The sequence below is a fragment of the Naumovozyma castellii genome, chromosome 8 (genome assembly GCF_000237345.1).
Source record: "Naumovozyma castellii chromosome 8, complete genome".
NCBI lineage: Eukaryota > Fungi > Ascomycota > Saccharomycetes > Saccharomycetales > Saccharomycetaceae > Naumovozyma > Naumovozyma castellii.
The window spans coordinates 335,504-361,300 of NC_016498.1; the positions used below are offsets into that span (position 1 = coordinate 335,504).

Genomic DNA, 25,797 nt, shown 5'->3' on the forward strand with positions numbered 1-25,797 from the left:
CTTTGTGCTTTTTAAAACAGGATTTCCTTGCAGGGTGTGATTTATGAAGATCCTAAACTTTCAGAAAAGAACCGCATACACTACGTACTTTGCCATTGAACTTCGAGAAGTTAATTTTCGATACCGAGATTTTCTTTCGGAAAAAAGCAATCAACAGCCGTGAGCTGTTATCTCGCATCAGCTGAGGTAAATCCATTCAACGGAGATGACCAATAAAGAATGAGGATCTCATAGTTAAAAGGAAGAGACTGTTTTTTTATTTCCCTAATCGGTGCATATGGAATTAGCAACTTCGTTTGTTAGGGTTCTTGTTATTTGTCTTGGCGTCATGACAATGGGCATAATGTCACAGGGTGTTCGGATATAGTTGAACTGCTGTTAAGTACCTAGGTACTCTAACTCTGACATTCATCCTTCATGGAATACCCCATTTCATCAAATATAACTTTAACTTTGCAGGATCTCTCATTGGAGATCTGCTGAGCTAGACGTAACCCAATATCTCTCAATTCATTGTATTCTTTTAGTTTCTTGATATGTTTCTTCGTTACCTCAGTGGGTTTTAATATTCTTTGGAAAAGCAGCGTTAGTAAGAGAATATTTAGTTTATTTCTCTTGGAAGGGTGTTGTTACATACGATCCTTTCTCAAGGGAAATCCTGTCAAATTTGTCTTGCAATTCTTGATGCATTCTTTTACAACGTTCTAATTCCTCCTTTTTCTTTTCAATGATCTTTTCTAATTGTGACATTCCTTAGGTGGGTTTATAAATACCTTTTTTCAATGAACTGTAATATGAATGTGTTCTTTGAATATGTTTTATTTGCCACTTTGTCTTATTGGGGTAAAGATCAAAAAAATTGGGGCCCTGGGCGCTTAATTGTGGTCCCTTAAGAACAAGAAAAACAAAGAATATGAATATTGCATTAGAATATTTAATTTATATATGAATATTTAAAAACTACCCTTCTTAGTGTTGTTCTAAGAGATAAATCGATCGATCGATCAAACAAGGGTATTTGAATGTTTCTTTAATTTATCCAGGACTTTATTCAACTCCTGTAATTGTAACTCGGCAACTTCAATAGTATCTTTTAGGTCTTTAATGTTTTTCTTTGTCAATGCCATATCAGGTAGGGATCCATCCTTTAAATCAGGATAGAGTGATTCATTACCACGATCATTAATCCAATCCCATAAGTTACCTTGAGAATCTGCTAGCATACGTCTAAATGAAATCTTGTCATCTTTTTCATATTTTTTACCCATTCTTTCATCCCCATATATTTCATAGAGTGTCTTGACTCTGGGTACATAGGTGTAGCGGTTACCATTGAAGTCAATCCTATTATGTGGCAAGATGACAATATTGGGTGTGCCGTAATCACTACTTCTACGAGAAGTGAGAAGATACATGAAGAAGATAAATCCCGATATGATCAAAAGGATATTCGTTGCCGTTAGTTCTGGGAGTGGCATACCCTTGATCAAGCTTAAGACTGAATCCAGATGCCCCTTTGGTGGTTCCTCGACTTTCGTGGGTTCGGATTTAATGGTAGCTGATTTTCCTCTTGTTCTCCTCTTTGATTTAACACCCTTTATATGAGTTGCATTCTCAATAATGGATTGAACTTCATTAACTAAGATCTTCATTGTTGATTTTTGACCATCGATGGAACCCTTTTCAATTTGATTTTTCAAAAATGATTTACTTGTCCATACAATATTAGTGAATACATTTAAATTAGTGGAGTTTTCCCTCCCCCAATTCAAATAAATTAGACTATTAATGGTAAAACTTGAACCTGATGGTACATCTGGTGTCCTTGTAATTTGTTTCACGAGAATATATTTTTCCAAATCTAAATTTTCAATGATTTCCTTAATGTTACATTTTGTTTGCTTAGGACCCAATGAATTATTTAGTTTTTTAATGTATGAATATTCTCTTGAATTCTCATGGAAATTAGGAATCTCTGATATTTCAATATTATTTTGCAATTTAAGAATCTTATTCAAATTAGTTGTGTCATTACCAAATAATATTTCAAAGGTGGTTCCCAGGGGTGCCTTAAAATTGACATCCTTCACGATACTAATTCCTGTAGTGGCACTATTCAATGGTGGTAATTCTGTGGCTGGATGTTTAGCAGGTCCTCTTGTAGGTAAAGAAATTATGATTTCATTATGTTTCTTAGAGGATGTAGTTGTGGGTGCACTAGCCGATAGGAAAAGGTTTACCTCCTTAATTAAAATATCAGTGGATGTCGTAACACCGTCAATGGTACCATTTTCGATAGGTCCCTTGATAAAACTTCTTCCTGACCATTGAACCACGGTATACACTGCTAATTTACATGAATTATCCTTGTTCCACGTAAAAATAAACGTTGTTCTTGTCTTGAATACATTACCTGATGGTACATCAGGGTTGGAAGTGAATTGTGTCACTTTAATGAATTGATTAAGATCGAAATTGTCCAAAGTCTCTTTGATTATACATCTTGTTTTATTGGGGCCAATGGATCCCGTTAATGGTTTAATGTATTGATAATCACGAGTTTTTGTTGGTATTAATTTCGGGATTGGAGTTGGTGTAATATCATAATTTTTCCCCACTTTCAAAATGGATTCCATCTTGGATGAATCATTACCAAATAAGATATTAAATACTTGACCCATTGGAGCCTGGAAGACAGTTTCTTTAATTAATTTTTCATTGGATTCGGGTGTGTAGGGAGCCACTGTTGGTTCATGCTTTGTGGGACCCAATGTGGGTTCTTCACCGGGGGAAGTGGCAGCCGTTGTTGCTGTGGACGGTATATTATTCAGAATTTTTTTGTTATTTGGATCCAAATCCATATCTGACGTTAATTGAGATCCTTCATCTAAGAAATCCAATTCATCGGAGAAATCAGTAGTGGATGATTCATCAAAACTACTTTCGTTATTATTATCATCATCATTTTGTTTCAAACCTTTCACTCTTGTATTAATTATGACTTGATTCCAAATATTAGTTATTAAATTAAATAAAGAATCTCTTGATAAGAATGAAGCGAAAATGTATTTGGAATGTAATGTATCCACTGATATTGCATTCGGGAAGATCCCCACAGTGAATTTTTTTTCAATTTGAACAATTTCTTTAAATGAAATAATAATTGTTGTTATCCAACCTAAAATATTGGAATAGAATGCTAAATGTTGATCTGAAATGTATAATCTACCTTGTAAGAGGATATCTCTTGATAAGGCACATCCATGGTCTGTAATTAATCTTTCTCTATCATTAATCTCAGTATCTTTGAAGATGTTATGAAATTCCACATTTTTCGATTCCTTAGCATACTCTATATTATTTAATGGTTGAATGGAACTATCTTCATCATCCATGGACATTGTATTATCGACTTCTACACTTTGATTGTGGTTTGAAGTTAAATTTGTATTATTTGGATTATATGATCTTCTTAGAGGAGATTGTATTGCTGGTGCCGACGTGATTGCCTGTGTTGATAAATTATTGGGGAACATTACGTTTGTAGCCATATCATTAACTTTATTTATGGAATATTTTATGGCGGAATGGGGTAATGGTAATACTTTCAAGCCTAAATCTACTGGATTTAGATTATTAAAACTTAATGACATACTACTATTTGATAATCTCTCCCTTGAATTTGATTCAGCTGGAGGGAAAGATTTTCTTGGCAGGATATTTGAACTGACGTTTTTCAATATTCTATTTCTTTCTCTATCACCAAATGTCATTGATGACCTTGAGTTTGTTCTTGGATTAGAATTTGAATTTGAGGTTGAAGTCGAGTTTGAGTTTGAATTTGAAGGTGGAGTACCAAATGAAATAGTTTTCGATCTTTGATTTCTTGTTTTTGTCTGGGATTGTCTTGGAATATCTTCCTCTGATGCAATCAATCTTTTCCTTGAAGAGGAAGAGGTTGCCATGGAATGTCTTTTATTATTTAATAATATGGGAGAAGAATTAGTAGTTGTAGAAGGTGCGGGAGGTGCCGTAGTATGCAATGATTCCATTGATCTTATACCCTTCTGATTCTTCATTGGTGGTTGTGGTGGTGGTTTTTTGATATTTGGAGTGGAAAAGAATTGCTGTAAATCTAAATTCCCCGTACCAACCTTTATAGTTTCCTTGTCTGCATTAGTGTCATTACTCTTCCGAATTGATTTAAAACTTATTCTATCTGTTGCTGGGGCCTCCCTATTTGTTGTAACATCCGAAACGTTCTTCCTCGATGCTAATATTAGATCCAAATTACTTAGTAATTCATTTTTGGAAGATTTGCTCGTTGTACTATTTTTCTTCCTGCTATCATCAATAACAATTGGTGAGTCCAATGTTATGTTGTTGTTCTTATTACGACGAGTAGCGTTCAACAAAGTGCTGAACAGACCTGTCCCCGTTCCCGTGGATGTTATTTTCTTTGAAGATGGAGTGGATAAATCTTCATCTGCTTCATCATTTCTCCTTATTGAAGAAGCGGAGGATGTTGCCATGGAAGCGATTGTGCTTGAAGCATCGCCTGCACCGACAGTCTTCTTCTGGTTAGTTTCCAGTGAAATAGGGATGTTGAAGGGGCTGTTTAGATACTTGGAGAAGGAGGCATTAGGGACATTTGAGCTGCCGAGTCTTGTTGAATGCGAGTCGTTGTTAAGGAGAGCGGGCACTTCCAGATGCGATGTAGTGGTTGGAACTGGTTGGGATTGCGGCCGTGTTTGCTGGGATGTTGTTGTTGAGGATGATTGTAGTTTCCTAGTTGGTCTAGGAGTTATTTTCCTCTTTATTCTTTTGAAGAGGTTTTTGTTCTTGGTTTTGTTCTTGCTCATGTTCTTGTTCATGTTCCTGGAGTCGGCATAGTGGGGTGTGTCGTTGTCCGGTGTGAAGAGCATTAGTGTGTTATTGCTTCACTGGACCATTCACAAAGTGTCGTTGTTGTACAAGAGAGAGAGAGAGAGAGAGATGTATATAGTGGACCCACTTGAATGATAGGGGTCCAGTGAGATCCCAATTCATTTATAATACATGTGATTACCTCATCTGCAGAAATTTAAAAGGGTCCGATATTACGTAAGCAGAACAACAGCCGTTTCTGTTTTACTTTGTTTTATTCTGTTATAACTCTTTTTATCCATAAATGGATCCATCCATGGTTGTTCTCAATCACTTCCAACAAACTCACTCCAGCAAACTTATAAGTTCTCTCTGTACTTCTCTCATCTCACGTAAAATATCTGTCCATAAATACAAATTTGCACTGTCCGAAGCGCAAAATGAATTTCAAGCAATTTTTCAGTCTTAACTAACCATCTCATCTCATCTCAGCAAGAACAAAACACACCACATCATATCGCATCACATCATGGATACTGACCTACAATCCGCAAAGATCAAGCCCTTTATACAGAACCTGCACAGACAACTGGACCAGCTGCGCCCCACGCTGGACTCCTTCACCTCGAAGTCTCTGGACGACCAACTCATCTCCACGTCCGATGAGATGGTCAAATTGGACCTCATTAACAAATATGCCTACGTCTTGACCTCCTTGATGTTTGCGTATATGAAAGTCCTTGGCGTCAAGGACACCAAGGGGATCGCAGGGGAGCTGGCTAGAGTCAAGGAATATATGAGCAAAGTGACGGATTTGAAGTTGAAATTGGAAAGAAAATTGAATCATGTGCAGGATGAAAAGACAAGAGCAAAGGAGTTAATGGTATCCGCTTTGAATAGAGGTCATGACTCTCCCGCTATTAGTAGTGCGAATTTCAAAGGGAAACATACAAAATTCAATCAAAAGGATGAAAAGAAAGATAGTCTGGAAACTATGACCAACCGTATAATTAAAAACAAGAAGACAAAGGGGAAAATTGTTAAACCGAGCAAGTAGTGTTTGTTTGTTTGTGATATTAGATTAGTTTAAATAATGCTTAGATAATAATAATAATAGAAAAAAAAAGTATAAAAATTATGCATAAGTTATGTAGTGTAAAATTGGGAACAATGAATCAATCAATCCTGTTGTTGCTGTAGCATTAACCAGTTGTTCTTATATTGCTCTAATGATCCAACAACATCTCCACCAAATGTGCTCGATTTCCAGTTCTTACGATGGTGATGACCATGACGTTGATGCTCATCATCACCATTACCCCCATCCTTATTCTTATGGTCTGTATAAATATCATACGGACCAAACATCGATCTTTCATTAGGGTAATCTCCGTCATCTTCTTCATCATCATCATTCTCTTCATCATCATCATCCTCGAAAAATAAAGCATCATTATTGGAATCGGCAAAAACATCATGGTCCTCAACAGCTGTAGTAGTAACGCTTGGTTGATCAAATGGCATCAACGGCTTGTTGAAACTGGACCCCAATAACTCCAACCTGTTTGTCACAGGTCCAGCACTGTACTTCCTTGAACCAACAGATGATTCACCACCACTACCATTATCATAATCAACAGAATTATGAGACACGGATAATATAGCTTCATTAGTTGTACCATTATGGAAACTCTTTCTATGATGTGGTGGCACATAAACACCAGGCTTATATTTGGATTCGGAATCGCGACGATTCGAACTCTTAATAGGTTGTAATAGTGGATTCATGGTATTACCACCACCACCATTACCACCCATATGAGGAGACCCACCATATAAGTTTGCATTTGATTGAGTCATCGGAGACTTTAATAAATCAGGTAATTCGCCACCTGAATTGGATAATGTAGGTACTGCAGGATGATTACCTTGATGCATGGGCCTGGTATTATTATGATTAATGGCTGTTTCCTTATTATTAATAGTCAAATTGTTCATATTTTGAACAAAATCACCATCAGTTTCATCAAGTGTGAATAGAATATCATCAGAATCATGTTCGTCCGTATCACCAGCATCTAATAAAGAATTTGCCAAAGCCGTTGTCGGATTATTATTCCCATGAGAAGAATATCTTTCAGGTTGTGGTTGTCTAATCATACTATTACTGGAAGTCCCATGATAACTACCATGCTTCGGTTCATTTAGTACCGTGGAAATATCAGGAATGTTCGGTGATGCAGATAAAAATTGACCATTCATGTTATTGACACTATTACTATAATGACTATTTCTTGCATTTGGTGGAATATAACTACCTGGTGAATGTTGTACTGTGGCAGATCCACGTCTCATAAACCCACCTGTGGCATTATGTTGACTAATACTAAATCTGGGGACAGATGCTTTATTACTATAATATGAACTTCCTGTAGTACTTGGTCTTCTGTAGCTCTTGTAATTATTACCATAATCAATTGTTGTCGTACCAATGTGACCATTGTTGCTAGGCAAGTTTTTATTCCAATTTTTGTTATTGTATGTTCGTTGTTGCTGCTGCTGTTGTTTATGTTTATTATTAAAAATACCTTCCATGTATCTATTTTGAACACTTGGAGGTGTAAAGAAATCTCTTGTATTAAAATCATTCTCTTTATTTTCTCTAGATTTATAATCTTGGAAAAAATTATTAATATGCGTATTTGGTGTTGGAATACCTAAAGGTTTTCTCGAATTTTTCAATATTTTACTTCTCTGTCTATTCTCAATTCTAATAGGTTTTGCCTTGGAATATCCATCATTATTGTTATTTTTACGATGAGGACGTTTTTGAAATCTAAATTTAGGTACAGATTTGGCTCTTTCCTTTTTCGTGTTGCCAATATTATAAGAATCTCTTCTTATAACGTTGTTATTGTACTTGCTTACATTATTCAAATGATTATTATTGTGGTAATATGTGTTGTTGTTATTATTATTATTATTCTTGTTGTAATTGTAACTATTGTTACTGGCATTACTTTTATTGCTATCGTTCTTGTAACGAAGAATATTAAATTGAGGAATTTCCGTTGGTTTCTTAAACTCATTAGTTGTTGTAGTAGTAGTAGAATGAGGTTTTGACGAAGGGGAAAGATGCCCATTATTGTTATCTTTATTATTCCTAGTATCATTATTGCCCGGAGGTGAAGAATCTACAGCGGTTGCACTTGAATCAGTGTGAGAAAGCTTGGAATTTACATTAATTGGTTCAAAGACATTCTTAAATTGTAATGGCATTGGTGGTTTAGATGATGCCACAGGTGATGGGAGTCCCACTGGTGCAGAAGAAGGTGGAATTGGAGGTGGAGGTGTGGTATTTAATGTAGTTGCATCTGAAATTTCCGTTTCATATCCATCTTCCAAAGTGTTATAATATTCATCATCCAATGTGTATTCATTCAAATTGGCCAATTCAGATCTCATCTTGGTTAAATCTCTATTTTCTGGATCAATGGTTAGACTATATCTTAACACTTGGAAAAAATCATAAGTCATTGTGGAAAAGACATCAAACAATGCCTCTCTATTTGCTGCAAAATAACAAAATGACTTATCTGATTGATTGGCTACACTAAATGGATTTTTTTGGAAGACGATATTTAAAAAGACAATACCCATTGCCCATAAATCCACTTTATCACACTTATAAGCTTCCTTTCTTTCTTCAATATCCAAATTGGATTCAAACAATTCAGGAGCCATATACCTTTCACTTCCAACAGATCTATCGAAGGAAGTTTCATGTGTCGTGGCCAACCCCCAATCTGTCAACTTAATAGTCCAATCAATACCTGTTATAAGTATATTTTCCGGTTTAATATCTCTATGATAGATGGATTTCCCATGTACAAACTCTATGGCGTCCATAATCTGTGAAAAAATATGTGTAATGGTCTTTGTCTTTTTCGGAACCAAATCATCCTTAATGGCTTCGTACAAATCTCCTCCAGAACAATACTCCATAATGATATAAGAATCGAAATAATCCACCAACGAGACAATATTCTTATGCTTCCCCACTTTAGTCAAGATATCCACTTCATACATCGCCTCCATACAAATATCATTTGTCAACCTTCCCTTTACTTCATCTGAAATGACTGATTTCTGATACTGTTTCTTCTCCAGACTGGATTGATAACTAGCATCATTTTCATCATCCTCGGAGCCCGATGCATGATCATGATCATCTGAATCCAGTTTGAATATGTACTTGATAGCAACTAGTTTCCTTTCTTTCAAATCTTTGGCAAGGGATACGAACCCGTAGGAGCCCTCACTGATGTCCTCGATCTTCTGATATCTGTCGTTAAGGATCCCACCTTCTTTGTAAATTTCGTAATCTAATGATGCAGGAGACATGTAAATGCGATGACTTACTTCTTTTACGGAAGTTTAAATTGCAGTATGAGGAAAGATTCCCTTTTATTGTTGTTTCCGGTGCAAATATGGACGGATGTAGTTTAAAAAATGCGGAGATGTTGAGTGAAGGAACGGAAAAGTGAAGTTATTTTGATCAGGACTCTGTTTATGTTATTTATGTTTATGGTTAAAGTAAAAAATGATTAGAGTTAGTTGTCTTGCGGGAGTCCCTCGTGAAAAAGTTTCTTCTTTTATTGTTGTTGGGATGCTTGGAGAGAGGTCAGTAACCGTTGTGTGAGGTTTGTGATGCGTATTCTTGGCGGTGTTGTGAGTATGGAGCTATGTTCTTTCGGGGGAGTGCAATAGAATACAATAGTAGTATAAGGTTATCCTGTGAATTAGTTTATCCTGTTGGAATCTATAATTTGTATAATTTGGGGTCACCCGGACTGCAGCCCTAACGGTCGGGTAACTTAGCCCTAGGTCTTGTTATTTTAGGGTTTGCTTTTAAAATGTCAAGTTAAGATTGAATAGTACTAATACTAGATAGAAGAAGAAGAACAACAACAACAAGAGGCTCAAGAATCATGGGACCTATTAGTATCCCCGTACCATCAGCCGTAAGGTCCATATTTAATACGTTCCCCTTGCAGACGTACCCACCAACTGACAATACCGATGATCGCAGACAAAAAACCATCGATGCCAGGACGTTCTCATTCCAATCGTTAGTAGAAAAGGAGCAACAACAAACGGACATTTTTGCTCTGGGAGTATATAACGTGTACCAGCATAAGAGCGTGGTGCTGACAACGGACCCTGAATGCCAGTATTTCCAATTCCTAGTTTGTCACAGGAATTCTTTAAGGTTTCCAACATCCTCGTCTGCGTCATCACCATTGAGATCAAGCTCAGAGACTGTGAACAGAATGATTACACTATCGCATCAGGCCACATTTCAACGAGCATTGCCTATACTTATAGAAGACAACAAGAGGACATCCAAGAGACGGATCTTGGTATCCCTGGATCCATTAGGAACGGAAACTACCACTCTCAACGAGGAGGATAAAATACTCATGCATTTGCTGGATTCCATACTCTACAATTACTGGACCTCCCAATTGCTTTTCTGTACCACGGCGTCTCAATTTACTCAGGTAATGTGTTATGAATCTCCAGCTTCTGGTATCATGGACCAATACTCTCTAACGCAGGCGAAGATCGCATTATCTAATAGGAACTCCTTCTCTATAAGGAATACCAAGTTATGCAAGGGACTTTCTCTCAGTCTTCTGCTCCCCGGAGGACAAACGAGACAAGAATTACTAGACATGCTGCAAGAACGCGGTCAAAGAACATTGACGCAATTCGAAGGCAAGATGTCACATGAAAAAAACAAGTTCCTGCTACATCATGACAAAGTGTCGCTGTCCGATTTAAAACTGGCCAGTTACATCCTCTGTATTCTCCATTTGGAAGACCACACACCGATAAAGTCCTTCGTGGTGGAGCATTGTCCCTCCTTGATCGAGCACTCCCACCGAGTGCTGGCTCTTTACACACCCTTAGATAAATAGACAGATAGAAACGAACGTTCTGTAACGAATGTAACAATACCATTATTAAATACAATAGCATGTAAATAAATAATAATAGCACGAGATCGTTTTTTTTCGTTTTCGCGTTCTTTTATTTCTTTCATCCATCGAGAACGAAAGAACCAACGAGATATGCAATACATAATTGACGTTAGCGTTATCTATTGTCTCGCAGAACTGCAACGAACAACGCACCAACCAGTCTCTCCTTTAGGGTAAACACCCCCCCCCATCCACTCGCTATTTTATCTCCAACTACATCCCGCCACCATACATTCGCTTTTGGCACATACCGTATCCCGTACTAGATGAGGCTTACCAAACCCATGAATAGAACTGAAGTAGTATTGAAACCGCCCTCGTCAGACGACGAACTCGATGTCCGTGACGACAAGGAGCAAGTGAAGGCATTACGTGACAGAATAAACCACCCTGTCCTGATAAAGACAACACAGGAAGAAGTGGAAGAGTCCCTGCGATTGATTGACGACTTGAAATTCTTCTTGACCACTGCACCCGTGAATTGGCAGGAGAATCAGATTATTAGGAGGTATTATTTGAATAATGAACTCGGGTTCGTATCGTGTGTCTTTTGGAATAATTTGTATTATATTACCGGAACAGATATTGTTAAATGTGCACTTTATAGAATGCAAAAATTTGGAAGAACAATAATACAAAAGAAGAAATTTGAAGAGGGAATCTTTTCCGATTTGAGGAATTTGAAATGTGGTATTGATGCCACGTTGGAACAACCCAAGTCTGAGTTTTTATCATTTTTATTTAAGAACATTTGTCTAAAGACTCAGAAAAAGCAAAAGGTCTTCTTTTGGTTCAGTGTTCCTCACGATAAGTTATTTGCAGATGCATTAGAGAGAGATTTGAAAAGAGAATCAACAAACCAGCAATCAACGACAAAGGCGGTAAACGATCCAGCAATATCTTTCCATTACGATTCAGAGTCCGTGAAGAGTCTATACGAACAACTAATCGAATACACTAATTCACATAGGTCTAATACAGGTGGTGGTATAAATCAAATACTTAAAGCTCCGCCCATGCACACTAGAGGAATGGGAACGATGCCGTCGTTAGGTGCAAGGGTACCTTCAATGCAACAACAAATTGGAAACGAGAAACGTCCCAGGAAAAAGAACCACAACTTCCCAGTACCACCCCCTCTTGTGCTTGTGGATAACAACAACATCAAGATTGACAGTGATGTTCAAACGATACCGGAACCTATCAACATGGTAACGAACGAGGTAGAAACTGACTCCCTGTTAGATTATGCTCCACAAACATTGGTTTTAGATCAAAATCCTTTGCTCACCAGTGAAGAACACAATCATATTCCTAATAATACAGATAAGAATACCCAAAATATGGATGAAGAGGATTTCCCACTAGATTATTTCCCCATCTCTATCGAATATCCCAACCAAGATGTTGAAATCTTCGATCCATTTGGCATACCGCCCCCGCTACCTCCTACACAACAACTACGACCTCCACCTACTGCCATGTCAATGAACGTACCTCATTCAGCAACGACTGCGTTATATGATATAGGGCCTCCTCCAAGTGCAAGGAACGATGAAGAATTTATGTTTCCCACGACGGCTACTATGAGCAGATTCCCCTACGCCATTAATCCCATGCAATTGGGGACACCTTCATCCATGGCTTACTCTGCCGCAATAAATGGTGGTGCATATCCAGTTCCCATGACCAATGGAGAATATTATGCGTCTCAAAATATGTATGATGAGACAGGTGTACCTCCACAAGAGTTGTTAGTGTCCTCTTCTTTTAACACTGAAGAGGATGAAAAGGATCCATCCAAATCAGCCACGAATCAATATGGTATGCCCATGTATGCTCCTCCTCCTCCACCACCTCCTATGTCTGCACAAGGTTACATGAATTCATATCGACAACCACCACATCCACCACAACCGCCAATGCCGTATGGTAATGGAATGCCAGAGTACACGGGCCCATATTACGATCCCATAACATACGATAATAATAATAATCATAGTAATACTAATAACAATGATGAATTTTACCCTCCAACAAACACCACTCATGAGAATTATTACGGAAACGTACCGACCAATCACAACAATATGACCAAAATCTTCTCACCAATGGATAATACACAACTAGGCTTTATCTCTACGCAAGCTATGCAGCCTCCACGATCTACCACAACACCTACTTTCCTCCGATCCAGACCATTCTCCCCCAGTTATAGATCTGCGGTCAACACGACGACGCCCAAATCGTCTCGTTTCTCTCCATACGGCATGAAGAAGTTCCCCATGCATTTGAACCCACCTCCATATGGATACAAGAGAATGAACCCTGAGTCGCCGTCGACGACATCTGGGAAGATTAAGAAACCACTACACATCAAAACGAGTTCATACCAGAAGCAGTACAAGCTGAATATGCTCTCCAGACAGCACTCCACCATACTGGAGGACAAGGACCGCGAGGGAGACAGAGAGGAACAGGACCAAGATCAAGATCAAGAACAGGAAGACACTGGAGCTCATGACGACGACGACGACGACGACGACGATGAGGACAATGACGCGATGGAGAGTTTCCATAAGGCACTGGAGGGATGATAGACAGCCACCCCATGGACAATCACACACATACGAACTTATACACATATATACATATATACTTCTCTTTGTAATCCTACTCATTCATCATGGCGTTATTTCCCTTAGCCAATTAAATATTCAATTACCCTGGGGAGCGAAGCGCATCTTAGCGAATGGATGGAAAATTGCAAGTTGACACATAGGTACCAATATAGACATACCCTTCAAAACAGTTCCCTTCACAGCACACTTCATCTGTGTTTGCCCGCCGCTGATAAGCACTCCAAAGATACCTCTTAATATTTGCTGGCACAAATGTTATCACATCAGCTTCAATCGGTAAGGAACGCCGGTGTCCCCATGTTTATGAACCAGCAGGGTTCCGGTTCTGGTTCTGGTTCTGGTTCGTTGGCGTATGCAGGTGGAGGAGCTACGGATTACAACACGGGATCTAGTCAGTTATATATGGGAGACTTGGACCCGAATTGGGATGAGAATGTTATCAGACAGATTTGGCGGGATTTGGGTGAAAGTAATGTCCACGTGAAGATGATGTGGAATTCTAATTTGGGTGTAAATCAAGGGTATTGTTTCGTAGAGTTCCCATCAATGGAACATGGGAATAATGCGCTGTTGAAGAATGGGATAGTTATTCCTGGGTTTCCTCAAAGGAGACTGAAATTGAATTGGGCTTCGGCGGGAGCCAACGGTAATAATAGTGGGTTTTCTGTGTTTGTGGGTGATTTGTCCCCCAATGTTACAGAAGCTCAGTTGTTTGAATTATTCATTGGAAGATACCCATCTACGTGTCATGCTAAGGTTGTTCATGATCAATTGACTGGTGTTTCCAAATGTTATGGGTTTGTGAAATTTAACAGTGCTACAGATCAACAACGTGTGTTGGTGGAAATGCAAGGTGTCTTTCTTAATGGTAGATCCATTAAAGTAGGGCTCACAGGTGGTGCCCATAATGACAATTCCAATACAAATTCCATGGCAGGTGGTAGAAGTAGGTTTGGTGGCATGCCGCCCAATTCTGCATCCACCGTTAGTAGCGGTAATAGTAATAATCGTAATATGACACCATTGCTAAACTCCTCACAATTCATGTACCCAGTCCAACAACAACCGACGTTGAACCATCTCACAGACCCGAACAATACGACAGTATTTATTGGTGGACTTTCATCGCTAGTATCTGAAGATGATCTACGTCAATATTTCCAGCCCTTTGGCGATATTATATACGTTAAGATTCCCACGGGGAAAGGATGTGGATTTGTTCAATACGTTGACCGCCTCTCTGCTGAGCTGGCTATTTCCAAGATGCAAGGGTTCCCACTAGCTAATTCAAGAATAAGATTATCGTGGGGCAGATCATCGAAACAACACAATAATAGCAACAACAATAACGGCCAATATCTGCAGCAGCCCAACATGCAACAGCCCACATATGGGTACATACCCAATGGAAGTATTCCCTTCAGTAATGAACCCGTATACCTGCCCCGAACCGACAATAGTGTGCTAGGGTACCAGAACGGGAACGCCGCATACGTGGCGAACGGGTCCTCCGGTGCTGGCTACGACCAGAGCACGGTGTTTGACCGGTTAGAGAGGGGCAGCAACGGGTCCATGTTCACGTGAGAGGTATCTGAATCTGTCCAGTTTTTGTTTTGTTCCGTTCATCTAAAATATATGTGTATGTAGTGTCACTGTTTGTAGTTCTAATAATCACCACCGTTCTTACCCGGCTTTCCCCCTTCGATTTTAGGGGGCGCGAAACATGAATAATTACAAGGGGTCTCTATTTGAAACTATATAAACCATGTTGATCTCTGGTGAGTTTTCGTCTCTCTTTCTTCTGTTTCGATTAGATCTATTTCTTGTTCGTCCCTCCTAGACCCCCAGGGCTATTAATTGAGCAATCAAACATTCAATCAATCGCCAAACATTACTAACCAAAAGAAGACCAGATCAAACAAAACCACAACACAAATGTCCGAAGCTTTAAGATACTTCTACCAAGGGAAGAGCACCGATTTGATAGTGTTCGCCAAGTCTGAAGAATCTGTGCAGGCCTACTTGAAGAACTCTACCGTGGGTAACCTCTCGGAAGCCGTCGAGAAGTTCAAGGTGTACACCAACAGTGATGGTAGAGGTGCAGGTGGTGAACTAGGCTACGCTTCAGGTGCACAAATTGCTAATGAATTGGGTGAAGGTAAGTCCACGGCCGATGCCATTGCCTACATATTGAGAGAGGGGAAGAGTAAGGGTAAGATTAGAGTCAACGAAAGCTATGAAAAGTAATCGTTGTCGTCAATTGAGCTAACCCATCGCCTCCTTCAGACTTTTTTGTTCATGGGATGTACATATACTTATACATATATCAGTTACAACTATATTATTAGTGTATAATTTTAATGAAGCATTTTTTTTTTCTATTTTTCTATTGTATTGTATTGGTATTACTGTCGCTGTGCACGGCGTGACAAATTTTTCGATGAGCTGAAAAATTGAAAATATAATGATTTTATTGTATGGTTGGTATATTCGTGATGAGTAGTTAATAGATGATTCATAGAGTACAGCTCAACCAACCAATCAAGATATCAACATGGCTGCAGAGGAGATAAACATCCAGAATAAGCAGAAGAGGCAACAGCTCTTCGCAGAGTTGAAGGACCAGAAGAACAAAGAACGTCACTCGATGAGAAGGACTAGAGCCAAAGAGGAACGTGCCAACCCTGAATTGAAGGAGAAGAGACTCAAGGAGAATGTCACCAAGACCATTGACAACATGCGTGTTTACGACGAGACCATCCAGAAGGAGGTGGAAGGTGATGAGGACGATCTGATGCGTTTTTTCAATGATCGTAATGGAGAACCACCCAAGATCTTCCTGACCACCAATGTCAACGCTAGAAAATGTGCCTATGAGTTTGCTAACGTGCTCATTGAGGTGTTGCCCAACGTCACCTTCGTGAAGAGGAAGTTTGGTTACACGTTGAAGGAGATCGCGGATATATGTAATAAGAGGAACTTTACAGATGTGGTCATTATAAATGAGGATAAGAAGAAAGTCACCGGGCTCACGTTTATTCATTTGCCCGAGGGACCCTCGTTCTACTTCAAATTGAGTTCCTATGTGGAGGTGAAGAAGATCGTGGGTCATGGGAGACCCACTAGTCACGTCCCAGAACTGATATTAAACAACTTCCAGACAAGATTGGGGAAGACCGTGGGTAGGTTGTTCCAGTCTATTTTCCCACAGAACCCTGAGTTTGAAGGGAGACAGGTGATAACATTGCATAACCAAAGAGACTACATCTTCTTTAGAAGACATCGTTATGTGTTTAGGAATGAGGAGAAGGTGGGATTGCAGGAACTGGGGCCTCAATTCACACTCAAATTGAAGAGATTGCAAAGAGGTATAAAAGAGGAAACCGAGTGGGAACACAGACCGGAGATGGACAAGGAGAAGAAGAAGTTCTACCTTTGAAGACATATATACACATATACACACATTCATCAGCACATTCATTCTGTATAGTATAACAAACGCTAAATACTGCTTCATATATTTTATTTGTATTACCGTCACATCGCACGACGGCGGTAATTTCAAATTGCAAATTCACGGAGACAAGAAAGTGGCAATTCCATCAAAATAAAACATTAGAGATCAAAGCCCACCAAGACGCAAAGGACAACCATCACTCTCCAGTATCCTCTGTGTTTGGATCATCGCCCTCATCACAATCCCAAGCACTCGCCATCCAGGAGATCTTCTCTTACAACCACAACCGGCAATCAATAGATACAGAAATTTCGGGTTTAAACTCTGTTCTCATCTAATCTAATATAATCAACATAAACAAACAAACATACGTAGATTCCTCCTTCTTTGAAACCGTCCAGATAATTAATTAAGCAGTACTTGATTGATCAGTTATGGATTTCAGTGGAGCTAATCAAATCGTCTCCGTATTAGAAACAATCTATTCCCCCAAATCAACAAATAGTGACCGTTTGAAAAGTCAGCAGTTTTTAGATGAGGTCAAGTTACAGGATGAATCACCCTATTGGGGGTATGAGATGGCGTTGAATAACCCAATGAATTACATCGTTAAGCATTACGGACTGGGTCTCTTACATAATGCCATAAAGAGGAAATGGAAAGATTACGATCAACAAAAGAGAATTACACTAAGGAAATGGGTCATGGAATTGAATTATAGAGTGCATGATCAGGATCCAAGATATATTAAGGAAAAATTAGCATTATTATGGGTGGAAATCGCAAAGAGATCATGGGGGGAAGCCCTTAGAGGCGGCAATCCTACAGAGGATTTACTCGTCGAATCGTGGGTAGATATGGATAATAATTTGACAGAATTATGGAGTACAAATCAAGCAGCAAGAGAATTGACCTTAATTATATTTAGAATTCTTTTTGAAGATGTGTTCTTGTTGGATGATATGATTGTACTGAAAAGAATGACTATTATTCAACCTCTGTGTGTCATGATTGTGTGTCCCATGGATGTATTTGCCAAGAAATATAAATTCACTGAAAAATGGACTCTCTTCAAGGCTAATAATGAAGGTTGGTTCAAAGTTTGGGTACAAGAATTGAATTCATCAGTGGCTGATAAAAATGCAGAATATGTTATAAGATTATTAGAAACATTAAAAACGTGTTTGAATTGGCCTCTAAGCGATGTACTTATCTCCAACGATATCATATCGTCATTTTTCGCATGTTTCCTAAGTAATATTCCAAAGGCACAATCCATGGCATTAGATGCATTACATATCTTATTGACCCGTCCATACAGCAATGAAGAGCATTATCAAATCGTCCTGAATAAACTTTTTAACAATATGGACGTGCTGGATAAAGTATACACAGATTTACAGTTTGATCCAGAGGATGGTGTTGATGAAGATAAATATCCAATTGTCAAGAAATTCGTTGATATGATCAGTTGCCTTTACACTTGTATATTGAAAGTGAGAAATGATAATCATCAGATCCAAAACTATTTGAGACTACTTTTAAGGACCACATATAATCCAAGTTTAATTGTCAGTGGTTTAACTCTAGATTTTTGGTGTTCTTGTTTAAGAAACGATGAATGTCTACCGTTAATGGATGAATGTATTCCTGAATTATTAGAATTTGCCGCAAATGCGCTCATATACTATGAGCAAATTGATGGACATCCTTCCAAGATTTTCGCAGATATTGATTTCCAATCTAATACTGAATTTCAAACTTTCTGCTCCAGTTATAGAAAGAGAATTAGAGACGTTATCAGATTGATATCTTGTGTAAAACTTGATTTTGCATATGACTGGTTAAATTTAAGATTAAACACATACTTCAGCTCACCGTACGGACAACAGGTACTAAGTTCAACTTTCCTAGATCGAAAATCGGAACCTTATTTAAGTGCATTATCTCAATTTATGATTATTGAATGTTTTATCAATGGTTGTATACGATGGAAGATATGGTTCCCTGATAGTGATAAATATGATGAGAAGTTGGCTGATATTTTGCATAAGTTGGAAATCTTATCAAATCAATTGATTGCATTAAATATCAGAGAACCTCTCTTGTTAAAGAAGGAAATTCAAAATTTTGCATTATTCTTAACCATGTTGAAGGATAATGTTTTGTTTACTTTGTTGGAAAAGATTATTACAAGTGCCACAATGGATTATCCAGATATAGATCTCGATGAAAAAACTGAACAAGCCGATGCTGTAAGGGATTTAAGATATGCATGTGGCATTGAATTGAATAGAATGGCTTTATTAATGCCTGAATCATTGAAAGGTATATACCCTGATTTAGAAAATGTCGTTTCAAGAATCTTACCTAATTTGTCCTACCATGAAAAAATTTCTTTTGAGTCGTTCTTACTTACCATCATACTTAAATCATCCCTAGATAGGAAAGAGGAAAGATTTGCCGCCATTGTCGACCCTGAATTGATAGCATGGTCAGATAAAAATACTGTTGTTGGATTAACTGATCTCCCCTGGTTTATGGAGAGATTAGGTATAGTCCAAATTGCAGAATACTTTCAAAAGAGGGGAATTAATGAGCATAGTGATTTATTACTAATACCTATTGATGAGGAAGGTAAGAAATTAAAATCAACATTGAGTAAACGTTGGCAAACTTTATTCCCGGTACGGGCTACTAGAATGTTTATTCATTATTCCATGCAAAGTATCAATAAGGATGAGGAATTCAAGGCTCTACAAGAAATGTGGAGGCCAAGGATTGTACCGATCATTCCTTATATAATGAGGTTACTATATCAGTTACAATCGTATCCAGATCCTGAAAATTGGAAAGAATTGCCAACTGTAGTTCAGTCATTCTTAAAGCACTCTACAGTGGAAAGATTTTGGGAAGCCGGTGCTTCATATAAATCAAAGGATGAATTTATTGATGAGCACATGAAAGCTATGCAGTCATTGAGAGATTTTGCAGATTCTGTCGGGCATATCGTCAGGTATACAAGAGAGTATACGTTATTAGTTATTGGTGCCATATCTTCCCTAGGAAGTATTTTCTACGAAGTGGAGGAGGTACCACAATTACTACTTGATTCGATAATTATCTGCAAGCCAGGTTCCAGTGTAATAAGTCCGGGTGTTTCGGCACATTCATGGAAGCATGTGATAAATGTGGGAATACGTCCAGTCTTAAAAAATTGTCCTGAAGAATGTGCTCCGAAGTTTATGTCTGCATTTTTACCAAAATTGTTCAATACATTAGATATGTTATTGTGTGATAAGTGGGCACCATTCATGGTTGATCATGACACTACTGTCGTGGTGCCAACAGATGACGAAGAAATAACAGAAGAAATTCTGGAGGAGAACTTAGTGAGACAATTCACCACAGTGGTTGTTCTTCTCTTATTAGATTGTGTGGGTCAAAATTCGTCCAGTTCCAAATCGAAACCGAATGCTCATCAAATTTTAATGAGAAGGTTAATATTTCAAGATATTAACATCCTTGCTCCATTCTTGAAATTGTTGACTCATTTGATATCGTTTAAAGATGGAAAATGTTCATTTAATTCAATTCTATTAATGAAGTCTTGTTTGGCTGAAGTATTAATAAAAGATGAAAATGTGGATGAATTTTTCACTGTGGAAGTTATGAACACGTTATTGAAGATCCTGTTAAATCAAAGTCCAAACAAAGACTCATTTTACGAAGCCCTGTATGTTTTCACTGTAATATTCTTAACATTATGCAAAGAATATAAGTCGACGAGGGATTTCTTATATGAAGTATCACACGGTTACAATATTGATGAACTTTACGAGAACTTGAAGAAGGTGGATGATTATAAAAACCAAAGGACTTTGATGATTGAATTTTTAGATTGGATAAAAACGGCAAATGGAACGAATGATGAAGGTGATGTCAGCCACGCAGCTGCATTGGAAAGAAAGAGGCAAGAAAAGAGAGATGCTTCTTTGAAAAAGGCCACAGAGAGATTAGTTAAAAAAAATAAAGATGATGGTGATATGTTAGATGATCCAGCCACTGAAGATGCTGCATTTGGTAGTCTTTTTGAGACGGCATGATATATACTTCTTTACAAAAAGAAATTAGAGAAGATATCAAGTATGTATTAATATTAATCATAGTTAAAGCAATATTTTTTTGGCGGCATATTGCGTCCAGTGTTCATAGAGAGAGCATACATAACATACACCATACTATTGTATAATTACTGATGATAAAATCTGATTGATTTTTAAATATAAAATATTGAAATATATTGTACATAAAATTAACACAATTGAAAAGAAGATGAATACGTGATAGTTATATGCTGAAAACAATTTGCGGCATCGATGAGATTGTGTTGATTTGTTGATTTATTTTGTTTCTTATTATTGGTTTATATGGATGTTGTTTACATTTATCTTCTACCACCAAATCCACCTCGGGAACCACCTCTTGAACCACCAAATCCACCACGGGAACCACCTCTTCCACCGAAGCCACCTCTAGAGCCACCACGGGAGCCACCACGGCCACCAAATCCACCTCTGGAGCCACCACGAGCACCAAATCCACCACGAGAGCCTCCACGGCCACCGAATCCACCTCTAGCACCTCCACGGCCACCTGGAGCACCGGTACCTCTCTTCTTCTTGTTTTTTGGTTTTGGTGGGCCAACAACCTTTGGCTTTGGTAAGAATCTTTCAATTGGTAAAAGTTTATCAGAACCAATGTAGAACTTATCACCTTCCTTAAAACTAGTAGCTTGTACACCTTCTGAACATTTAATTGTGAAATAAACTTCGTTCAAAGGACCTAAAATCTCATCGACTTTCCCAACTTGAGTCTTATTTTCTAGATATATTGGGGCATTGAAATATGGAATCTTGGTATTTATGGAACGACAAACAATGTCACCTTCACATGGGTGTAAGAAAGCACCCATTTCTAAGACTGTGTCTGGAGGACCTTGTTGGAAAGATCTACCACCGAATCCACCTCTGGCGCCACCACGGCCACCTCTGAAGCCACCTCTGGAACCACCACGGCCACCTCTGAAACTCATTTTCTGAACTGTTCTTTGTCTTGCTTAAGGTATGCTATAATTGAGTATTCCTAAAGGATATTAGAAATATTATTATATTGGACAATTGTGCTTACTCTACTGTAAAACAATCCTAATCGTAAGAGAGTTGGTACTGTACTTGATACTCATCTTTCATCTCGAGCAGAAAATTTTTCATTCTGCAAAATTTCCAAAAAATTAAAAAATATAGCACGTGACCTGAAATTCAGTATTCGATGTCCTTTATTAGTTAGCATTATTCACAAAAGGAGAAAAATCGACTCTATATCATTTATATCATGCTTAAAATTGTCGTAAGACTGTCTATTTTATTATATTAGTGTAACTTCTTAAATGAATATTGATAATACAGTTGAAAACTCAATGGGAAAACGGTTGATATGGGTGCCTCTTCATTATGAGCGTTTCTTCTTCAAATTCTTCTTGGCCATCTCTTGCCTACAATCTGGACAATACCACAAACCTTTTGGAGGCTCTTTCAAATTAACACATCCATAATGGAACCATTCATACTTACAATTTGGCCCGTCACAAGCAACCATCTCACCATATGAAACACTTTGGCAAAAACAGTACAGAGTTTTATCTTCCTCATCGTTATCATTCGTATTGGCAAAGAGCTCATCATTATATAAATCAAGGTCTCTCCCCGGTGTGTTCACAACACTATTATTGCTTTTGTTTTCGGAGGGACCATCGGTACCTAGTTGACCCCTCTGTAATGATGATGTTCGACTTTGTTTCTTTCTTTTGAGAGTTGGTCCAGAACTAGACGATGATGCTGTCCTCTTCTTTTTGTCTGTAGTACTATTCAAGCCTACCGCACTCAACACAGAACTTTCTCTGGAAAGTTCTGTATTGCTGCTCTCCCCATCCTCATTTTCTGCAGGAGCCAATACACCATCTTCTTCTAATATGGAAATGCTCTTCTCTAGTTTCCGTAAATGTCTTGCCACTAAGAACAAAGCGGTATTAGCTAGTTCGCATTTCGTTTGTTGCACTCCCTTACATTTAGAAATGCCATCTCTAATCTCATCAGATGTTGCCTTTTCGTTGGGTGCTTCGGTGGTAGAGCCGTGTTGTTTTACGAATTTTTGCAACTGTGAATCCTTTTGAAGGTATGATTTATGATCATCGAACTCTTTCCAATCTGACGCTTGAATCTCTTCGTATAGATGTTTAAACTCGGACTGGAGGTTGGAAATATCTTGGACCGTTTCCTCTAGTACTAAACTGGGATCCATTTGGGGTCGTATAGTTGGTAGTGTATAGTTTGATCTTCGTGTGGTGGAAGGTGTAAAATGCAGTCTAAAAGTCAAAACAATTTCTCATAAATAAATAAAAAATAATTGAGACGGAGGTCCGCGCGCGAGATTCGAATGGAGGATTATGAGTTTAAATTTACCATTCATTATAAGCTCAAAAGCTACTAAAGAAAATAGTTTTAGTCAAGTTTAGGTTTTGTATTATCGTTCTATGAACTCCCTATATATAATGATTAGATATTAGTATACATAAGAATGTACAAAGCAGCTTACATTCTATCAACAGGTGTCAACCCTAATAGACACATACCGTTGTACAAGACTTGTCTTGCAGCAGCATATAGAGCTAGACGAGCAGTAGCCAATTCTTCTGTTTGACCAGCAACCCATAAGACATCGTAACAAGAAGAAACTTGATGGGTCAATTTGAATAGATAAGTAACCACAGTTGTTGGTTCGTGGGTCTTTATAGCATTTCTCAATACATCTGGATATTGACCCAATAATCTAACTAGTAAGATAGCAGCTGGTTCAGTCAAGACTGAGAAGTCAGCATTTTGCATCTTTTCTGGAGTAATATCAGTGGCATTTCTTTCCACAGATCTTAATCTAGAATGAGCGTATTGTAAGTATGGACCAGTGTCACCTTCAAAGGAAAGCATTCTTTCCCATTTAAATTCGTAATTGTTAATACGCTTGGATTGCATATCTTGAATCATCACTGCAGAGATACCAACCAAATCGGCAACTTCTTCAGGCTTTTCAATTTGAGAGTATTTAACTTCATTCTTCTTCATAACTTCATGCATCTTTTCCTTAGTTTCTTCAAGGATGTTATCTAAGAAAACAACAGTACCCTTTCTGGTGGACATACCTTGGACCATACCGAAATTGACATGTTGTAATCTATTTGCCCATTCGAAACCCATTTGCTTCAAGATTTCGAAAAATTGAGCAGTATGTAAATCTTGTTGAGAGGCAATAACATAGATCATTTTATCGAAATGGTACTTTTCGTAACGATCCATGGCAGCACCGACATCTCTAGTCAAATATAAGGTAGTACCATCGGACTTTTGAACAATAACTTTACCTAGTTTCTTTTGGAATTTGGTCAAATCAATTAGAACGGCACCTTTATCTTCATGAGTCAATCCCTTCTCTTTAAAAATTTCCAAAGCCTTGTTCATGGATTCCTTGGAAACTTGAGATTCACCTGAGTAAACATCGTATTTAATGTTCAAACGAGCATATGTGTCAATGTACTTCTCAATGGACAATTCACGGAATCTCTTCCATATTTTCAAAGCTTCTTCATCACCATCTTCCATTCTCTTGAAATACTCACGAGCTTTACCGTTGGTGGATTCTTCCATTGGCAAGGAATCACCTTCTTCTTCAATATCCTTATTAATTTTAACATACACTTCGAATAAATGGTGGATTGGATCCTTAGCTAGGGCTTCTTCACTACCATATCTTTCGAAACCGACAGCTAGTAGACCGAATTGCTTACCCCAATCACCCAAATAATTCATTCTAATAACTTCCCACCCCAACTTTTCATAAAGATTGGAAAGGAACCCACCAATGATAGTGGATCTCAAATGACCTGCATGGAAGGGCTTAGCAATATTTGGTGAAGAAAACTCAACAATAACTCTCTTGTTGTCAACTAATTTGCAAGAACCAAAATCATCCTTTCTGGCCAAGACATCTGGGACAACAACCTTGAATAAGAATTGTGGCTTGAAGAAAAACTGTAAGAATGGGCCATTTGCTTCCACTCTATCAAGGAAATCTCCGCATGGGAAATCTTCAGCCCATTTAAAAGCTAATTCCTTTGGATTAGCACCTTTGATTCTTAATCTTGGTACAGGGATCAATAAATCACCTCTTTCCAAGGTATTGGTCCATTCCAAAGCTGGAAAGATCAAAGCCTCATCGACACCAGAAATCTTGCTCAATTCTTCGGAGATATAATTTCTCATCAAATCAACAACATTGACATCTGGGTGGGAACCCTCCATAACTTTGGGCTCTTTAACGGATAATTTTTGCAACTGGCTAGTGATATTTTCGGTAGACATTTTTCTTGTATGTTGCAACCTTACTAATTCTAAACTAGTAGTCTTGTATCTGAACTGGATTTTCCTGTATGAACTATAACCACGGAAAATTACACTCGAGAATCTGGAAGTTGTAAAATTAAGCGATTGTATGCGCCCTTTAAACATTAAATAAAGAAAAGTGCATAAAATGTATAAAACTTGTGAAGTTTTTTCATAATAAGTCCATCCTTCTCTATGATTCATTCATCGAAACAAATTTTTCAGATTATGCCTTTCCAGAAAAAAAATTGGATGCGCCCGTCCAAAGATACCGTCCGACGGATTTGATGACA

At 38.1% G+C, this 25,797-nt stretch overlaps 13 protein-coding genes across 13 annotated transcripts; 7 read left to right on the forward strand and 6 right to left on the reverse strand.

Annotated features, from left to right (window-relative positions):
* Positions 1-395: 395 nt before the first annotated feature.
* SAE3 (Sae3p) lies at positions 396-750 on the reverse strand (the record flags this gene model as incomplete). Its single annotated transcript, XM_003677785.1, has 2 exons — positions 396-570; positions 638-750. The coding sequence occupies 2 exons, from the start codon at positions 748-750 to the stop codon at positions 396-398; spliced, it is 288 nt and encodes a 95-aa protein (XP_003677833.1).
* A 254-nt stretch (positions 751-1,004) lies between these two features.
* LAM4 (Lam4p) lies at positions 1,005-4,925 on the reverse strand (the record flags this gene model as incomplete). The annotated part of the gene is made up of 1 exon (XM_003677786.1): positions 1,005-4,925. One exon carries the CDS (start codon positions 4,923-4,925, stop codon positions 1,005-1,007), a length of 3,921 nt encoding a protein of 1,306 aa, XP_003677834.1.
* Positions 4,926-5,395: 470 nt separating this feature from the next.
* LRP1 (Lrp1p) lies at positions 5,396-5,923 on the forward strand (the record flags this gene model as incomplete). Its single annotated transcript, XM_003677787.1, has 1 exon — positions 5,396-5,923. One exon carries the CDS (start codon positions 5,396-5,398, stop codon positions 5,921-5,923), a length of 528 nt encoding a protein of 175 aa, XP_003677835.1.
* A 122-nt stretch (positions 5,924-6,045) lies between these two features.
* Positions 6,046-9,270, reverse strand: KSP1 (putative serine/threonine protein kinase KSP1; the record flags this gene model as incomplete). Its single annotated transcript, XM_003677788.1, has 1 exon — positions 6,046-9,270. The coding sequence occupies one exon, from the start codon at positions 9,268-9,270 to the stop codon at positions 6,046-6,048; it is 3,225 nt and encodes a 1,074-aa protein (XP_003677836.1).
* A 587-nt stretch (positions 9,271-9,857) lies between these two features.
* On the forward strand, positions 9,858-10,850 carry SAM35 (SAM complex subunit SAM35; the record flags this gene model as incomplete). Its single annotated transcript, XM_003677789.1, has 1 exon — positions 9,858-10,850. The coding sequence occupies one exon, from the start codon at positions 9,858-9,860 to the stop codon at positions 10,848-10,850; it is 993 nt and encodes a 330-aa protein (XP_003677837.1).
* A 329-nt stretch (positions 10,851-11,179) lies between these two features.
* Positions 11,180-13,510, forward strand: STE12 (homeodomain family transcription factor STE12; the record flags this gene model as incomplete). The annotated part of the gene is made up of 1 exon (XM_003677790.1): positions 11,180-13,510. One exon carries the CDS (start codon positions 11,180-11,182, stop codon positions 13,508-13,510), a length of 2,331 nt encoding a protein of 776 aa, XP_003677838.1.
* A 297-nt stretch (positions 13,511-13,807) lies between these two features.
* NAM8 (Nam8p) lies at positions 13,808-15,139 on the forward strand (the record flags this gene model as incomplete). The annotated part of the gene is made up of 1 exon (XM_003677791.1): positions 13,808-15,139. The coding sequence occupies one exon, from the start codon at positions 13,808-13,810 to the stop codon at positions 15,137-15,139; it is 1,332 nt and encodes a 443-aa protein (XP_003677839.1).
* Positions 15,140-15,490: 351 nt separating this feature from the next.
* Positions 15,491-15,802, forward strand: RTC3 (Rtc3p; the record flags this gene model as incomplete). Its single annotated transcript, XM_003677792.1, has 1 exon — positions 15,491-15,802. The coding sequence occupies one exon, from the start codon at positions 15,491-15,493 to the stop codon at positions 15,800-15,802; it is 312 nt and encodes a 103-aa protein (XP_003677840.1).
* Positions 15,803-16,109: 307 nt separating this feature from the next.
* On the forward strand, positions 16,110-16,994 carry RPF1 (rRNA-binding ribosome biosynthesis protein RPF1; the record flags this gene model as incomplete). Its single annotated transcript, XM_003677793.1, has 1 exon — positions 16,110-16,994. The coding sequence occupies one exon, from the start codon at positions 16,110-16,112 to the stop codon at positions 16,992-16,994; it is 885 nt and encodes a 294-aa protein (XP_003677841.1).
* A 452-nt stretch (positions 16,995-17,446) lies between these two features.
* MSN5 (karyopherin MSN5) lies at positions 17,447-21,118 on the forward strand (the record flags this gene model as incomplete). Its single annotated transcript, XM_003677794.1, has 1 exon — positions 17,447-21,118. The coding sequence occupies one exon, from the start codon at positions 17,447-17,449 to the stop codon at positions 21,116-21,118; it is 3,672 nt and encodes a 1,223-aa protein (XP_003677842.1).
* Positions 21,119-21,459: 341 nt separating this feature from the next.
* On the reverse strand, positions 21,460-22,107 carry GAR1 (H/ACA snoRNP pseudouridylase subunit GAR1; the record flags this gene model as incomplete). The annotated part of the gene is made up of 1 exon (XM_003677795.1): positions 21,460-22,107. One exon carries the CDS (start codon positions 22,105-22,107, stop codon positions 21,460-21,462), a length of 648 nt encoding a protein of 215 aa, XP_003677843.1.
* A 416-nt stretch (positions 22,108-22,523) lies between these two features.
* YNG2 (histone acetyltransferase YNG2) lies at positions 22,524-23,372 on the reverse strand (the record flags this gene model as incomplete). The annotated part of the gene is made up of 1 exon (XM_003677796.1): positions 22,524-23,372. The coding sequence occupies one exon, from the start codon at positions 23,370-23,372 to the stop codon at positions 22,524-22,526; it is 849 nt and encodes a 282-aa protein (XP_003677844.1).
* A 290-nt stretch (positions 23,373-23,662) lies between these two features.
* Positions 23,663-25,708, reverse strand: MSR1 (arginine--tRNA ligase MSR1; the record flags this gene model as incomplete). The annotated part of the gene is made up of 1 exon (XM_003677797.1): positions 23,663-25,708. The coding sequence occupies one exon, from the start codon at positions 25,706-25,708 to the stop codon at positions 23,663-23,665; it is 2,046 nt and encodes a 681-aa protein (XP_003677845.1).
* Between the last annotated feature and the right edge of the window lie 89 nt (positions 25,709-25,797).